Here is an 18,814-nt window from a genome sequence, read left to right on the forward strand (position 1 = left end):
CTATGTCACTGTAAACACTCAATCCTTGGTTATGTCTGAAATGGGTGTTTCGCTGAAGTCACTTCACCAGATTGACTCAGCTGCTCCGGGGAACAACAGTGACTACAAACTTTTGTGAGTGCACCCTTTACGGGGAGCAGTCATATTTTGTGTACTCAATCTGGTAGGCTTTTTGTGTACGATCATGGGTGCCCATTGAGCATACCGCGGCAGCTCAGAGTAGCCCCTGTGTTCTGTCTGTGATACAGAACACATTCTCTGAAAGAATGCCACTCACCCGGCCCTGAGAGTGTTTGCCTACCATATGTTTCAAGCTCTGGATCCACATCCACCACTAAAACTCACACTAACACTAAACCATAACCCTGACTTTAACCCTAACTCTAACCCCTACCCCTAAACCCTAAACCTAACCTAACTCTAACCATAACTCTAACCCTGAATTCTAACTCTACCCTAACCCAACACTAACCCAACACTAACCCTAACCTTGGCCTGACTCAAAGTATAGCCGTAAACATAGCTCCTCACTAAACCCAATTTTAGCATTAACCTCACCTCAGGGATGAAAACTAAATAAAACAGGAATTGCAGCATAGGCCTCGCTCTAAAGCAACCCTAACCATAATCATAATCCAAAATAAAAAGTACCACATGAAGATAATAAAATAAATAAGCAAAACTTCGTCTGCTGGGGACAGCAACAGAACTGGTATTTTCCAGTTTGTACCACCCAAAACCAGCCATGAACATTGCTCTAGCATTCATGATTATTTTCAAATGAAAACCTGAGGTAAACCCATTTTCAATAACATGAAGTCTTAAGATTTACGTTTCCTAAATACATATATAAGAAATGTAAGTGTTCTCTGTATTTTTCTGAGAATAAAATCAGATGTGAGGTGTTTTTTTCTATCTTAAGGTATAACATATCAAATGTGTTATTATTGATGACAGAAAAAAATACATAAATATTGAAAATGGGAACCCATGAGGTGACTGGCAAATAGCCTCAGAGATAAGGAGGCCAGAGTGAAGCCAATATGATAAAAAAAAAATGGGGAATCCAAAGGTGACAAGGGAGATTCCACGATTAAAAAAAAAGACCAGGAATCCAATTACATGTATCCACAATCTGGCAGGAAGCCAAAAAAAAAAAAAAAAAGCAGAAAAAAATTTTTAAATCCAAAATAAAACGTACCCCACAAAAAATGAAAAGAAAAAAAAAGAAAACAATGCCTTTTCAGAGAAACACCATGCAGAAGGCTAAAGTAAACCCCCTGGTCCGCATGAAATCTCCGATGGGCCACCTTACCTGGGAACAGAACTTCAGGAAGCGAAAGGGAACCCCCTGGTCTTGATGCAATCTCAGGCGGCACATCATGCCTGGAAACAGCTCTCCAGGAGGCCAAGGAGAAAAACCGCATCTGAGATGAGATCTCGGAAGCCCAGCCACGCCTGGATACTGAAACCTGGATGACACTGCCTTGCCTGGGAGATGGAACCACGACAGGCACAGAGAACCTCCTTGAAGATAAGATATAACTAAGATCACTTCACTAATCAGGCATGCAGCATGTGACTGGCCACAGCGGCCTCCATCTTGGGGGTGGGCTCTGTTGCCCATCTTCTGGTAAGGTCAGAAATCCTCACGGCTTCTGCCCACTTGGCAATGTAAGTGTTTTTGGTGAAACTCCTATTATGGTATGGAAGTCAAATTCCTTGCCACAGGATTTGGACCCTCCACAATGTTTGTATTCTCACTTCCTGAGTATATGTGTTTAGTAACAACAGAACTGGATTTTTTTAAGTTTGTGCCACCCAAAACCAGCCAAAGAAAAGTTACTCTACCTTTCCTTATATTTTTAACAAACCCATTTTCAATAACTGTGAAATCCTTCTGTATGACTTAAAAGATTATGATTTATGCTACCTAAATACATATATCAAAAGCGTATGTGTTCTCTGCATTTTTCTGAGAATAAAAATTTCAGATGTGTGTTTTTTTCAATCTTAAGTTATAACATGTCAAATATGTTGAAGTTGATGCTAAAAAATAAATTAATTAATTTTAAAAAGGATAATCCATGAGGGGACTGGCACATAGACCAAAGGAGAAGAGATCCAAAGTGAAGTCAAAAGAATAATGTCAAGGAGGAACCCAGTTGGTGACATGCACAGAACTATGAAAAAAAAAAAAAAAAGACCGAGTATCAAATTAAATAAATTCCAATATCAGGCATGAAGGAAAGAAAATAACAGACTAAAAAAATTTTTTTAGAATTAGAATTATTTATTTGAAAGATAGAGTTACTGAGAGAGGTAGAGCCAGATAGACAGAGAGGGGTCTTCCATTCCGCTGGTTCACTCCCCAACTGACCGCAACAGCCAAAGCTGAGCTGATCCAAAGCCAGGAGCCAGGAGCTTCTTCCAGGTCTCCCACACGGATGCAGGACTTGGGTCATCCTCTACTGCTTTCCCAGGCCATAGCAGAAAGATGGATCAGAAGTAGAGCAGCCAGGACTCGAACCAGTGCCCATATGGAATGCTGGCGCTGCAGGCTGGGGCTTTAACCCACTGCACCACAGCAATGGCCCCAGATTAAAATTTTTAAAAAATTCAAAATAAAAAGGACCACATGAAAATAAAAAAATAGGCCGGCGCCATGGCTCAACAGGCTAATCCTCTGCCTGGTGGTGCCGGCACACCAGGTTCTAGTCCCGGTCGGGGCACCGGATTCTGTCCCAGTTGCCCCTCTTCCAGGCCAGCTCTCTGCTGTGGCCAGGGAGTGCAGTGGAGGATGGCCCAAGTGCTTGGGCCCTGCACCCCATGGGAGACCAGGAGGAAGCACCTGGCTCCTGCCTTCGGATCAGCGCAGTACGCTGGCGGAGGCGCACCGGCCGAAGCACACCGGCCGTGGTGGCCATTGGAGGGTGAACCAACGGCAAAGGAAGACCTTTCTCTCTGTCTCTCTCTCTCACTGTCCACTCTGCCTGTAAAAAAAAAAAAAAAAAAAAGAAAAGAAAAAAAAAAGAAAAGAAAAGAAAAAAATAAATAAGCAAAATGTTGCCAAGTCTGGGAAACACCATTTATAGCAATAAAATTGGTCTTTTCCAGTTTCCACCACCCAAAACTAGCCAATGAAAAATTACCCTAGCATTCCTGATTTTTTTCAAAATGCAAAACTGAGGAAAACCCATTTGCAATAACCACAAATACTTCTGTGCAACATAAAGTTTTAAGACTTGTATTTCCCAAATATATACATCAGAAGTGTAGGGGTTCTCTGTATTTTTCTGAGAATAAAATCTCAGATGTGGGGTTTTCTTTGTATCTGAAGGTATAAAATATCAAATATGTTGTTGTTGAAGACAGAAAATATTAAATAATATTTTAAAAAGGTAATCCAGGAGGTGACCGGCACATAGCCCAAAGGAAAAGGAGGCCAGAGTGAAGGCAAAACAATAAAGAAAATGAGGAATTCAAAAAGTGATTTAACAAAAAGACTGGGAATCCAATTACAATTATGAATTCTACTACAATCTGGCATTGATATAGGAATTGACCCCCTAAAATATAATATTGAAATGTGGCCTTTTAAAGTTCCCCAGAAGTCCCATCTGGGGTGCCACATATTTTATCGGAATTTGGGGTGCCATAAGATATCACCATATGCTTATTAATATGATATCAGAATTTGACCCCTTAAAATTATATTGTAATGTGACCCCTTAAAGTTCCCCGAAAGTCGAGTCTGGGGTGCCACATATGTTATTGGAATTTGGGGTGCTATACAATATCACCATACGCTTATTACTAAATCCCCAATATTAATAAGCCCGAGTGGATTCTTGCCTAATATTTAGAGAAGAATTCTAAATACCAGCAGAAGTGAATGAGGCAGTACGGTACATTTTAAGCTTTTATTAATTGCGAAAGATGCATAGAAGAGTGAGAGCTTTATCTAAGAGAGAGAGGTAAATCTGGGTTCATATTGAGCACCAGGAACCAGCCAATGGAGGAACATCTAGGCCAGGAAGCCTAGGGTGGGTGGCCAGAAGGCCACGCACCCTGGGGGCACGGGGCTGCAGCCAGCCCCCTACTGGCTAGAAGCCAGGGAAAAGAGGCTAAACAAACCGTGCTCCAGGCTTTTAACCCACTTCCAAAGGGGAGTGGTTAATTAACCTGATTGGACGGTGGGCATCCAGGTGTGGCCAGGTAGGGGCATGAGGTCACACAGGGGTATGTTGAAGGCGTGGTCTTCCAGCTCACAAACCTTATCAATTTTAACCTGTATGCCTGCCTACTTCAGCATGAAGCCAAAACTAACAGAAAAAAATTTTAAAAGCCCAAAATAGAAAGTACCACACAACAATGAAAAAAAAAAGAAAGAAAACAATGCCTATTCTGGATAACACCCTCCAAAATGCCGAAGAGAAAAGACCCTGGTTTGAGATGGGCTCTTGGAAGGCCCACCTTACCTGGGAATAGAGCTTCAGAAGGCTAAAAGGAAAACCACGTGGTCTTGATGAAATATCAGAAGGCCCAGCATACCTGAAAATAGATCTCCAGGAAGCCAAAGAGACAACCGCCTCTGAGATGAACGCTCCAAGGCCCGCCACACCTGAATACTGAACCCCAGGGGCCAAAGGGGAAAAACACTGGTCTGAGACGGAAGCTCAAAATGCCCACCATACCTGGGACGCTGAACACCGGGCTGCCACTGCCATGCCTGGGAGATGGAACCCCAGTAAGCGAAGAGCATCCCCATAAAGATAAAATAAAACATAACAAATATCACTTCACTTCTCAAGCATGCAGCATGGAACCGCCGATAGGGGACTCCATGTTGGGGGTGGAGTCTGTCCCCCATCTTCTGGTAAGTCAGAAATCCTCATGGTTTCTGCCCCCTTGGAAACCTGATGTTTTCAGTGAAACTGCCATTTTGGTACTGAAGTCAAACACCCCGCACAGGACTTGGACTCTCCACAAGGTCTGTATCCTCACCACCTGAGTGTACGTTGTCAGTAGCAACAGAACTGTTCTTTTCTCGCTTGTGCCACTGAAAACTGGCCAAAATAATTTACTCTACTTTTCCTGATATTTTTAACATGAAAACCTGAAGTAAACCCATATTCAATAACTGGGAAATCCATCCATATCACATAGAGAATTAAGATTTATGATATGCAAATACATATATCAAAAGCGTAGGTGTTCTCTGCATTTTTCTGAGAATAAAATCTCAGATGTGCTGTGCTTTTCTGATCTTAATCTTCTGCTGCTTTCCCAGAAGCATTAACAGGGAGCTGGATTGAAATAAGAGCTGTTGAAAAGAACCAGTCAGCAAAGTGAAGAGGCAACTGACAGAATGGGAGAAAATATTTGCAAACTACACAACTGATAAAGCATTAACCACCAGAATATATAAAGAGATCAAGAAACTCAACAACAACAAAACAAAAAACCCAGTTAAGAAATGAGCAAAGGACTTAAACAGACATTTTTCAAAAGAGGAAATCCAAATGGCCAACAGAGACATGAAAAAATGTTCAGGATCACTAGCCAAGAGAAATGCAAATCAAAACCACAAAGAGGTTTCATCTCACCCCACCCCACCCCCCATTAGAATGGCTTTCATACAGAAATCAACAAACAACAAATACTGGCAAGGATGTGGGGAAAAAATGTTCCCTAATCCACTGTTGGTAGAAATGTAAGCTGGTAAAACCATTATGGAAGACAGTATGGAGATACCTCAAAAATCTGAATATAGACCTACCTTATGATCCAGACATCCCACTTCTGGGAATATACCCAAAGGAAATGAAATCAGTATATGAAAGAACTATCTGTATCTCTGTGTCTATCGCAGCTCAATTCACAATAGCAATGACATGGAATCAACCCAAATGCCCATCAACTGAAGATGGGATATAGAAATTATGGGATATGTACACCATGAAATACTACATGGTAGTTAAAAAAAAAAGAAATCCAGTCATTTGCAACAAAATGGATGAAGCTGGAACTTAGTGAATACACCAGTCTCAAAGGAATAAATACTATGTGTTCTCCCTGAGCTGTGATAATTAGTAGAGCACCTAAAATGGAAACTTTTCGGTAGAAGTGAAATTGACACTTTGAGAGGCAATGACATTGAATAGCCTGTGCCTTGACTGTTAAGGGTTTTTTAATTTTTTATTTTTTCCTTTCTTTTATTTTACTTACACTTTTTATCTTATTTTACTTATACTTTTTTATACTAATTATTGAACTCTTTACTTAACATAGAGTTTATCCAACATATATAAAGTTAATAGAAAATATATCTTAGTTAAAATAAGAGTGAGAATAAGAGAGGAAGGGGGGTGGGGGTGTGGGTGGGAAGGTGGGCGTGGAGGAAAGATCACCATGACCCTAAAGCTGTAATTGTGAAATGTATGAAGTTTGTAACTGTAAAGCAGTATAGTTCTGCTTACATTCCTATGGACTTACTTCTAAAGGTATAGCATAAAAACTTGCCATGGAACCTCAAACCCCTTTAATTTGGGTAGTAAAAATGGGATTCTAAGTGTTATAGAGATCATATGGATAGGATTAATGTTAAACTGATCATATATAGATGGGGTCAACTGTTAAAGTTATTATATAAATAAGACTAAGTGTTTGGTAATAATAATAGGTAAAATTAAAAAAGAGTGAATGTTCCAATATGGGAAGCAGTCCATACAGCAGACTCATAGAATGACAATTGCCTTAAGTAGCACTCTGACCTCAGAATCAACTCTTAAGGCATCCTGGTTTGGCCAAAAAGCCCAGGGGAGCATTTCAGGCATGGAAATCCAAGACACTGCAGCAAAAGATGTTCTACATGAAGGACTTCTGTGCGTGAGAACCCAGTGGAAAGAAGTGGTCATCAAAGAAGTATGTACTTTCCTCTGAAGGGAGGAGAGAACTTCAACTTTACCTATGGCCTTATTGAAATACTGAAGGAGTTTGTCAATTTAAATGGCTTCCATAGCCTACACAGCTCTTGTCAAGAGCCTCAGATAATCACTGACATCATACATATGAGTATTAATTGTTAAATAAATAACAAGAGTTACTATTACTTCTCATGCAGAACCTCTGTCCTCAAATGGTTGTATTATGAGACTTAATAGTAAAACTTGTTCTCAAAGAATTACTCTGTTTTAGTGTATTAACTGGACAATGTTCTTATATTTCAAAATTATAGTTATGTCTAAGTGCTCACAAAATATGTATTGTTCTTGGGTTCTTCTAAAGATTATAAGTTTCTAAAAATAATGCAAAATTACCTTCAAGATGCAATGACTTTGAACAGCCCTTGTCTGGACTGTTGAGGAACAGTTTTTGTTCTTGTTTTTTTATTTTTTTTTAATTTTAGTTTTGTTGTTGTTGATTTGTTTTGCTTTTTCTTCTTCATACAAAGTGTTGAACTCTTTAGCTATAATCGAGTTAATCTGTGTATAAAGTTAAATGAAACCATTGCCTTGACATAGCGGGTAAAGACGCCACCTGCAGTGCCAGCATCTCATATGGGTGCCAGTTCGAGTCCTGGCTGCTCCACTTCCAATCCAGCTCTCTGCTATGGCCTGGGAAAGCAGTAGACGGCCCAAGTCCTTGGGCCCCTGCACCCACGTGGGAGACCCAGAAGAAGTTCCTGGATCCTGGCTTCTGATTAGCATAGGTCTGGAGTTTCGGCCATCTGGGGAGTGAACCAGCGGATAGAAGACTGACTCTGTCTCTCTGTGTTTCTCTCCGTCTCTCTCTCTCTCTCTCTCTCTCTCTCTCTCTCTCTCTCTGCCTCTGCATCTCTGTAACTCTGCCTTTTAAATAAATATTCTTTTTTAAACAGAAAATAGTAAAAATGATGACCTGGGTTGAGTGACATGATGTAAGCAAGGAGGTGAGGAAGAACATGTGCGTGACTAATTGATTTCATTGCTGACTGCAATTCTTTTTGTATCTGGGAGATTCAGGAGTGCGGAAAGAGGAAAGAAAGGAGGGTGTAGAGAAGGTTTTGAAGAGCCATCACTCGTTCTGCGAGGAGAGAATGAACACCTCAGTGCCCTCAGAGCTGGCAATACAAGGTCAACAGCTTAGCTGAGTCTGAGCGGGAAGTGGCAAGTGTCATTGGCAAGAGATTGTAGCTGAGATCTTTGGGAGAGTGCACTCAGTTTCCTGAGTATTTGAACCCACAGCCAGTCGTCTGGCCAGAAGCCAGGTTGAACTGCAGGTCCACTTCATTTTTCAGATGGCTGGCCCTGCACAACCAACGAGCCCAGTGCTCTCAGTTTCCATTCGGCCCCAAAACACTGGTCTCAGCAAACACAATTCACCGGACTCCTGTGATACTGACCTAGGATTCTTGCCGCGGGGGCTGAGGTGCGCAGGCGCTCACGGCGTCCAGGCGACCGGGAGCCGTCGCCTAGCAACCAGGGACTGGCAGTTAGGAGGCGGGCCGGATCGTCGCCTGGCAACCGGCAACAACACCGGCTTGGGAAGCGTGCGCAGGCGGCGGCCAGCGTCCTTTGCAGGATCTGACGGGCCGGTTCCCGTGGGACCTCTTGGCAGGTAAAGGCAGGTGCCTGCTGCGCGGCTACCCACGCGGGTTGGCGGGACCCACGGCAGAGGATCGCACAACACTTAGGGAAAGAGAAGGATTCTCGCGGTTGGCGCCCGTTGGGGCAGCTGAGGGGTCGTTGTGAGGGGTTGACCCTGCCCGGCGCCTGCAGCGTGAGGCGAGGGTCGGGTGGTGTCCTGAGCATCCCGTTTACGAAGACAAAAATTGCGGCCCCGAGCGAGGGTCCGAGGGTCTGAGGATGCCTTACATGACTGAGCGAATCAGGCGGTGGGCCCCGACTTGCTCTAGCCTTCCTCCTCCCCTTTAAGACGTTTTGAGACACAACTCCGGTTAGAAAGTATTTAGGTAGTAGCCTGGGCGTGCACGAAGGAGACTTACAAATGGCCAATAAACTCGTGGGAAAGGAAAAAAAAAAAAAAAACAACAACAAACTATGACTCCAGTAATGAAGAAGATGCCCATTTAAGGTAGATCTGTTTCCTTAGCCAATGTCTTGAACTTTGTCACTTTTCACCAGACATTGTGATATTCGCGCTCTATCCTATGGGACCAGTCCGGGGTGTAGGTGAAGGTGTAGGTCCGAGGACGACGAACCATAATCCCAGAGAACTGGAAACATCCCAAGCTAGAATGTCTAGCTAAATAATGGATTTTAAGCTATTGTTTCAATGGCATGGTATGCTGATCCATTGAAGGTGACTAGAGCAAGTAATGGACACTTATGGCTTATGAAGTGTCTGTTAGTTTCAGGAGTTGGCAGGAAAATGGTCTCAAGAAGGGGAGGTGGGAACAGGGGACAGAAACAGAGGTAGGATGATCGAATCACTGCAGAAAGCACACACACACACACACACACACACAAGAACTACGTAGAAACGGTGCTAATTTTACTCAGCTTATCCTTCAGTGATTTTTATTCTGTTAATTGTGCTCTTTGTGATCCAAGTTCTCTGCAATGAAATGCATTACTGTTATAAGGAAAATAGATTAGAGTCATCTCAAGAGCTCATTCCCTCTACCCCATGTGAGCTATTTACTCTCCATATTACTATTAGACCCAACACAGGGATAAACACATATGCTTCTAATGCCACAGGATCGCCTAGAATCAGCTCTGTAGTTGCAAAGCGTGTATGTCTAAATCATTACAGCCTCTGCACTCTTCTTTATACAGTCACTCAAAAACACTGTTCTGAAATAGAAATAGTTTCTGAGTGAAAATTAGATGATTGTAAAACAATTTTATGCAGCTGTGATTGCACTGCTTCTCAAATATTATTAATAAGGAATTATTTTATAAACAAAAGGCTGCTATATCTTGGAATTAGTTATAAAGAGCTAGGAACCAATTTTTTTTCTGGAGAGTAATTGTGTGACAGATTCTCATTTGTTGCTTCTGTGTCTGCCTGAAACATTGTAGGCGGAAGGTTTAGGGCCTGTGCACTTTTCAGTGGTGGTTGAGATTTGGGGGGAAAAAGGGAAAGATTAATTTTAATTAAATGCTTTGCTAATATTAAATTTTTCTTGGGGCTAGCATTGTGGTGTAATGGGTAAAGCTGTGGTCTGTGACACTGGCATCCCATACGGGCACCCGTTCATATCCCCGCTGCTCCACTTCCGATCCAGCTCAATGCTAATGGTCTGGGAAAAGTAATGGAAGATGGCCCATGTGCTTGGGCCCCTGATATCCAGGTGAAAGATCCCGAGGAAGCTCCTGGCCCCAGGCTTTGGCTTGGCTCACTCCTGGCTGCTGCAGCCATCTGAGTAGTAAACCAGTGGGTGGAAGATCCCTCTCTCTCTCTCTCTCTGTCTCTCTCTCTCTCTGTGTGTGTCTCCCACTCTGTAACTTTCACTTTCAAATGAAAAAAAAAATCAAATTTCCCATTATATTTGATAACAATGTTCTCATTTTGCAAGAATTTCCAAGTGTACAGACTGATTGCTGAACAATTTAAAATGTGTATTTCAGATTTCTATGATGAAAACTATATTTAATGGGGGACTTTCATACATCTTAGCATACTAGATGTAGTGTGAGGTACTGCATCACTTAGTAAGTGGGCCCTGACTCTGAGATCTTAAAATGTATGTGGCCTGAACTTAGTGACCTGGAATGAAGGTCCTTCAGAGATCCCTATAAATTTCTATGAACTATGGTTCTTTAATGTTTGAGTTAAATTCTGGCTAGTGTCTCTAATGCTAGGAGTTGCTTCTGATCCTTGTCTAGCAATTTGAATTAGCCTGGACATTGTAGATTTTTCTCTAAGGATTGTCTACTGCTCAGCATTTCTGAGAATATGGTTATTTCTTTGAGGTAAAAATTGAGATTGTTCAAATGCCAAATATAATACCAGAAACTGTTTTCAGACTGCACTTGGACTAGCAATTAATTTGCTGTTTAGGATGTCCATGTCACACATTGGTGTATGTGGGTTCAATCCTTGGTTCAGACTCCTGATTCCAGTTACTTACTAAGGAAGACCCTGGGAGGGAACAGTGATGGCTCAAGTAATTGGGTTCTTGCCATTCACATGGAAGACATTTATTGAATTCCTGGGTCCAGATTTAGCTTCGCGGCCACTGCAGGCATTTGGGGAATAAGAGTGAGCCCATAAATGAGAGGATGAGAGACTGAAATCTCTCTCGCTCTCTCTTTCTCTCTCTCTCTATATATATAATATACAAATATTTATATAAATATATATCTATAATATAGATAATATATATCTATAATATAGATAATATATATCTATAATATAGATATAAATATATATTTATATATTTCTACCTAAATACTTATATATAAATCTCTCTCTCTCTCTCTCTCTCTCTCTCTATATATATATATATATATATATATAGCTAGATTTCTTGGATTATTCAAACAGGCATCAACAGTTTAGAAAGTTCTCTTTATCCAGGTCGAGTGACTATTCTGTGGTATGTCAGCTGTGTTGTATACACATTATACTGCTTGTCTGAGATTTTTTTTCCACACAGGCATGAACAAATGAGTGCAGGTGGGTAAAGGTTTTGCAAGGAACAATTCCAATTTCCCTAGAATATACATCTGCAGATCCTCAATTGCTTTTTTAATTGAACTATGGATTACATTTTTTATCTGAGGAAATGACACGAATGTTAATGCAATTTGGTAGGATAGGGTTTTGTGTTTGTATTATTTACAAAATCTACTCCCAGGAAAAGTGGAGCTAGTGATATTCTTAAATACCAAATGCATACTATTTTCCAAACACAGCTGTAGATACTAGGGATAGATTACTGAAGGAAAATTTTACAGAAATCCCTGTCTTTTGTGCCACATTCTTGCAGATCTCAAAAGTATTCTGGATTTTGTCTCTCAAGCCCAAAATAAGTGAACTGTAAGTATGATAAGCAATTTTCTTGTTATATAAGTAAAATTAGGTAACTAATATACTAATCTGTCATCCAAATTGAAACCAGGACTAATGCCCAAAAATCATATCAGTAAGATTCTTTAAAACTATAGATTTTGACATAGGGATATGCATAACATATTCTTACATAGATAATAATTTCTACATTTACTGCATTTTTTAGAGTTTTATTTATTTATTTGAAAGGCAGAATTACAGAGAGGCGGAGATAGAGAAAGAGGGAAAGAAAGAGAGAGAGAGAGAGAAAAAGAGAGAGAGAGAGAGTCTTTCATCTGCTGGTTCACTCCCCAGATGGCCGCAACAACTGGAGCTGGGCCTATCTGAAGCCAGGATCTAGGAGTTTCTTCAGGGTCTCCCACATGGGTGCAGGGGCTCAAGGACTTGGGCCATCTTCCACAGCTTTCCCAGGTCATAGCAGAGAGCTGGATTGGAAGTGGAGCAGCCGGGTCTCAAACAGGTACCTATATGGGATTCCGGCACTGTAGGTGGCAACTTTACCTGCAAGCCACAGCGCCTGCACCTTTATTGTTTTTTATTATATATAAATTTTAAGGAAGAAATACACCTCCTCCAAAGGATAAAGATAACTGAAGAGTGCACGCATAATGGACACATAACACTTTAACCACCTGTTGCATCTTTTTTTTAGGATGGGCAAAAAAATAAAGAAGGAAGTAGAGCCTTCTCCTAAGGATGTGGTAAGTTTATGATTGGAATACTAGCATTTAAATACTAGTTTTAAAAGTAATTTTTCAAACTGTAAGTTACCAGTATACAAAAGAATTTATGGTGCCTTAAGTCCATAGCCTGATTAATAGTAAGCTAGGGAAATCTGGCATTACATAACCAAACATTTACCATGGTGTCATTTATAAGTAGCACAATTGAAGAGTTCCTATTAGCTTTTCCAGTTAATGGCATATTTATATCCCAGTTAATAAATGGGTTTTTTGGGGGGTAGGCATTTGGCCTAGTGGTTAAGATGCCCGTCGGGATGCTTACATTCCATGTTGGAGTGCCTGGGTTCAAGTCCTGTCTCTGCCCCTGATGTAGCTCCTGCTAATGCATACCCTGGGAAACAACAGGCAATGACTTAAGTAACTAGATCCCTGCCTTGCTTGTGAGTGTCTCTGATTGGGTTATGGTCTCCTGGCTTCAGCCTGGTTCACGGATCCAACTGTTGCAAAAAAGTGGTAGGTAAAACAGCACATGGAAAACCTGTCCTTGTCTCTCCCCCTCCTCTCTACCTCTCTCAAATAAATACACTAAAAAACAATTTTTATTTGTTTTGAAAATAGTTTACATTTACACTTTTTAGTGTCTTGCTAATGTTAATTATCCAAGTGAATTTTCAAAAAAAAATTGGTAATTATGCTACAGCAATTATATATACACGTGTGTGTGTATAGTTAGCTGGTGACAGTTGTTTTTTTTTTAAGGTTTATTTATTTATTTGAAAGTAAGAGTTACACAGAGAAAAGAGAGGCAGAGAGAGAGAGAGAGAGAGGTCTTCCATCCGATGGTTCATTCCCCAATTGGCCACAATGGCCGGAGCTGTGCCAATCTGAAGCCAGGAGCCAGGGGCTTCTTCCCGGTCTCCCACATGGGTGCAGGGGCCCAAGGACTTAGGCCATCTTCTACTGCTATCCCGGGACATAGCAGAGAGCTGGATCAGAAGTGGAGCAGCTATGTCTTGAACCGGTGCCCATATGGGATTGCGGCACTTCAGGCCAGGGTGTTAACCCACTGTGCCACAGTGCTGGCCCCGACAGTTTTTTTTTAAGTCCTGTATTTTTCATTTTTTTTGACAGAGTACCCTGGGATTATCTTTGCTTTTTTTTTTTTTTAATTTTTTTTTGACAGGCAGAGTGGACAGTGAGAGAAAGAGACAGAGAGAAAGGTCTTCCTTTGTCATTGGTTCACCCTCCAATGGCCGCCACGGCTGGCGCGCTGTGGCCAGCGCACCGCGCTGATCCAGTGGCAGGAGCCAGGTACTTATCCTGGTCTCCCATGGGGTGCAGGGCCCAAGGACCTGGGCCATCCTCCACTGCACTCCCTGGCCACAGCAGAGAGCTGGCCTGGAAGAGGGGCAACCGGGACAGAATCTGTCGCCCTGACCGGGACTAGAACCCGGTGTGCCAGCGCCGCAGGCGGAGGATTAGCCTAGTGAGCCACGGCGCGGGCCTATCTTTGCTTTTCTATTCCAAATAATAAGCAATGCATTCCCCACAACAAAAAGCATAATTTTATCTTCCCTATCTTAAAGTTTCTATCAGATGCTGACAGAGTGTATTAAAAGTGGAAAATTACCTTTGACAATTTCAGTTTAGAAAATTTAAAAATAGATATTTGATATGATTTCATTCAAAGTATGAACAGAAAAGAAATAAATATAGTTCATGGACTCAAATGATTTTAAAGTTTTCAGGGACTTGCACTTCATGCAGAAATCTCCCTTCATAATTAGAGGATTTGGGTTAAAAATGAGAAACACTGTCCCAACTCTGCCTCTCACAAACTAATATTTTGGCCAACTTGTCAGATTTGATAAAGTTACTTTGATTTTTCTTTATTGTTTTTATAATTCAAAAATATTTAACTGACAAATAAAGATAAATAGTTTAAAAACATTAAAAATATACATGATGGTTTGAAATATGTGTATATAGTGTGATCATTACCACAACCAAATATTAACACCTCCATCACCATGCCTGCTGCACATGAGATCAACAGATTTTGTTATCTTGTACCTGAAAGTTTGTACTCTTTTTAACATTTTATAAATTATGATTTTAAATTTTTTAATATTTTGTCACATTCACTTCATATATAGGCACTACATACTATTTTTTCTTGAACACAGACATGTTAGTATCACAGACAAGGTTTTATGACAATGATCATAACATGGAGAAAGAAGAGTATATTGTCATTTACATGGTATGATTCAGTGAATGTTTAGAATTAAAAAACAAACAATATGACATCCACACAAATTTTATACTCCTTCTATATTAGTTTTGACAAATAAGGGAAAACTTGATGTTCATATTTCTGGGTGATCTCCAATTGCATCAAACCTATTACAAATGTCAGGATGTCGTTCTTTCTTATGGCCGAGTAATAATCTATCATGCATACATACCACATTTTTTTCATCCACTCATCAATTGATGGACATCTATGTCGATTCCCTATCTTTGCTATTGTGAATTGAGCTGCTATAAACATGGGAATGCAGGGGTCACTTTCATTTGCTGATTTCATTTCCTTTGGATATATTCCCAGGAGAGAGATAGCTGAGTTAACGGTAGATCTATTTTTAGTTTTCTGAGGAATGACCATGATGTTTTTCATAACAGTGTGCCAATTTGCATTCCCACCAACAGTGTATGAGGGTACCTTTTTTTCCACAACCTTGCCACCATTTTTTATCATTTGATTTTTGGATATTGGTTATTCTAATTAGAGTGAGGCAATATTTCATTGTGATTTTATTTGCATTTCCCTGATGACTGATGATCTTGACCATTTTTTTTCTTCTGTCTGTGGGCCATTTGTATTTCTCCTTTTGAAAAATGGCTGCTCAAATCCTCTGCCTGTGTCTTACCTGGATTGTTTGTTTTGTTGTTGAATTTCATGAACTCCTTATATATTCTGGATAGTAATCCTTTAACAGACTCATAGTTTGCAGATATTTTCTGCCATTCTGTAAGTTGCCTCTTCACTTTGTTGATTGTTGCCTTTCATGTACAGAAGTTTCTTAGGTTGATGTAGTCCAATTTGTCTACTTCTGCTTGTACTGCCTGTGTTTGTGGGGTCTTATTCAAGAAGGCTTTGCCTAGTCTTGAAACATTCCCCATATGTTTTCCTCTATTCTAGGAAGAATTGCAGTATCCAACTCATTTCAGCTATTGTATGAGTTACAAAAAAATTAATTATATACAATTTTCAGTGCCTAGAATATTGTGAATAAGAGCTATTAACATGATAATCATCTGGACTCTTCATAGACACATGCACCCCTGTGTCTCGGGCCCAGAAATACTTTGCAGTAATAGTTATTGTAGTCTCATGACATAGTTTTGCATTCTGGCTTCTTTCCTTTGGACATATCACTAAAATGTTGGAGATTCTCTTATTTTTTCAATATATACTAGGTTTCCAAAAACCCACATTTTGCTGCTGGTTCACATTATTAATATCAGCTGAAAGTGGATCCATGAGCACAGTGCTTGTCAAAAACACACACTGATTAGAATTAACAGATGAATAAACAATATATATTTTGTCTGATATATTTTCTGTAACTTATGATATCATTGCTATTATATATATGTTTCAAAGTCTTGGGGACATAATAGCAGTCTTGAAAAATGCAATCTTAATGTAAAAAAAATAGTTCTTGCTTCCCAACAGATTCCAACAGACTGTAGGCAGCCAAAGCCTGTATAACAATTGTCTCAGCGATGTTTTATATTTTTTCCAAAATTTATTAATATGTACGGTTCTGAAGTTCACAGCAAATTCATGGTGTTGCAATTTCATTAGTTAACATGTTAATGTGATATTAATACAAAGGGAACTGATTCAGGGTTATTCATAAATGCAATTATAAGAATATAATAATACTTACCTTCCTCTTCCCCCCCCCCCACTCCTCCTGCCCTTCTTTTTAATTTTGAGATAATTTATATTATATATCTATATATATTTATACTTTACATGTTATTCAAAGACAATGATCCACTAAATAAAGAGTTCAACAAGTGAAAGTAAAAAGACATAATTCAGTGGGAATGTAGGTAATGGCTACAAATAAAAATCAAATAAAAATATGTCTTTCACTTATAACAGCAAATTTTTTAAAATCATGGATCATTACACCTGTAGTAGTATATCACTCTAACCATTTGTTTGGCAAGGCTATTAAATAAGGTTTGACAAAAACATATTTGCAGCAATACTAATAGATACAGGCATTTCTTGTTTATTTTAAATTTCAGCTCCCACATAAAAGAGAGACTGTGGTATTTGCCTCTCAGAATCTGGATAATTTCAATCAACATAAAGTCCTACAGTTGCATCCAATTTTATGCAAATGGTAGAATTTCATTCTTTTTGATAGCTAAATAGCATCCTATTGTATGTATATACAGCATTTTCTTTATCCACTCATTTGCTGATGGACACCTTGATTAACTACATATTATGTGTGAGAAATAACTATGGTGTATTTCATAAAAGACTTGGCTTAGGCTTAGTGCAGCCACGACACCATGCTGTGGGAGCCTGTCGGATAAAAGTAGTTCAACTGTTAAACTTGCTTTTCAAACCAGGCACCACTTGTTATCTTTGTAACTTTCAGCAATTCTGCAATCAGTAACTACCTGATATCTGTTACACAGTACTGTCATTGAGGATACCACAATGTAACTTATCTTCCCCTGTCCAAATCTAGGAGCAGCACCTATCCCTTTTACTCCTCTCTCAACCTAATTTAAGTGCCTGTGGGGTTTAGATTGTGCCTCCAAAGTTTCTCAACCAATAAGAAACTGGCAGAAGGGACCTTTGCGTGGTAGGGCTTAAAGGAGCTAAATATCTGAGGGCACACAGGATCTACTTCCACTGGCCAGTTATCACACTTCAAGACCAGGTATCAATAAACGTCTTAATTTCTGCTTCCTTCATGTTTCTGAGTCCATCCTCTGGTGTGTGGGTGAAATTAAGTGGGCTGACTTCCCACATTTGGGCCATTGTGAACAACAGTGTTGTTATAAACATAGTGGTGCAGGTATCTCTTTTAGGTACATACTCAGTAGTGTGATTGCTGGATACGATGGCAAGTCTTATTTCTAGTTTTTAAAGAAATCTCCATCTGTGTTCCACAGTGGCTGCACTAATTTACCTTCCCACCAACAGTGCATAAGTGCTCCCCTTTCTCCACATCCCTACCAGCATTTGTCACTCTGTCATTTGGATAACAGCCATTCTGACGGGAGCTCATTATGGCTTTGATTCGCAGTTTCCTGATGGCTAGTGTGTTGAGAATTTTTTTCATATATTTGTTGGCCATCTATATTTCTTCTTTTGAGAACTGTATTTTGAGGCCCTTTGATGATTTCTTAACTGGATTTTTTTTTTTGCTGTTGTTGAGATTTTTGAGTTGCTGATATATTCTGGATATTAATCTTTTGCAGATTGGTAGCTTGCAAATATTTTTCCATTCAGTTGGATGTCTCTTCAGTCTATTTATCATGTCCTTTGCTGTCCAGAAGCTTCTGAGTTTGATGTAATCCCATTTGTCTAGTTTTGATTTTGTTGCCTGTACCTTGGGGGGTCTTATCTAAGAAGTCATCACCTATTTCAATATCTCAAAGTGTTTCCCGTACATCTTCTATCATTTCATTGTCTCGGATTTTAAATGTAGGTCATTCATCCATCTTGAGTAGGTTTTTGTATATGGAGAGGTAGGGATCTAATTTCATTCTTCTACGTATATACATCCTGTTTGGCCAGCAACATTCATTGAAGAAATTATCCCTTCTTGAATGTTTGGTCTGGGCACTTTTATCAAAAACAGATTGGTTACATGTATGTGAATTAATCTATTCCACCACTCTATATGTCAGTTTTTGTGCCATTAACATGCTGTTTTAATTAATATAGCTTTGTCATATGCAGAATTAGAAAACACAATCCTAAAATTCATATAGAATCATGGAAGAACATAAAACCAAACTTCAAAGCAAAGAGTGTCATTGTTTTGATAGGGATTTCA

The 18,814-nt window shown here is 39.8% G+C and overlaps 1 protein-coding gene across 4 annotated transcripts in view; it reads left to right on the plus strand.

Moving 5' to 3' along the window:
• Window positions 1–8,502: 8,502 nt before the first annotated feature.
• The window catches only part of ARMC3 (armadillo repeat containing 3), a 96,856-nt gene continuing 86,544 nt past the window's right edge, over window positions 8,503–18,814 (plus strand). For 3 of the 4 annotated variants that reach the window (XM_051834347.3, XM_051834369.3, XM_051834379.3), the window contains exons 1-3: window positions 8,503–8,601; window positions 11,945–11,994; window positions 12,680–12,728. In XM_051834347.3, coding sequence (XP_051690307.3) covers window positions 12,681–12,728 — 48 coding nt within the window. In that variant the 5' untranslated portion in view covers window positions 8,503–8,601; window positions 11,945–11,994; window position 12,680. The remainder of the gene's footprint in view (window positions 8,602–11,944; window positions 11,995–12,679; window positions 12,729–18,814) is intronic. The other variant, XM_051834355.3, reaches the window with a different exon arrangement.

This window comes from Oryctolagus cuniculus, chromosome 2, assembly GCF_051225735.1.
Source record: "Oryctolagus cuniculus isolate XC-2025 breed Fujian yellow rabbit chromosome 2, ASM5122573v1, whole genome shotgun sequence".
NCBI classification, from domain to species: domain Eukaryota; kingdom Metazoa; phylum Chordata; class Mammalia; order Lagomorpha; family Leporidae; genus Oryctolagus; species Oryctolagus cuniculus.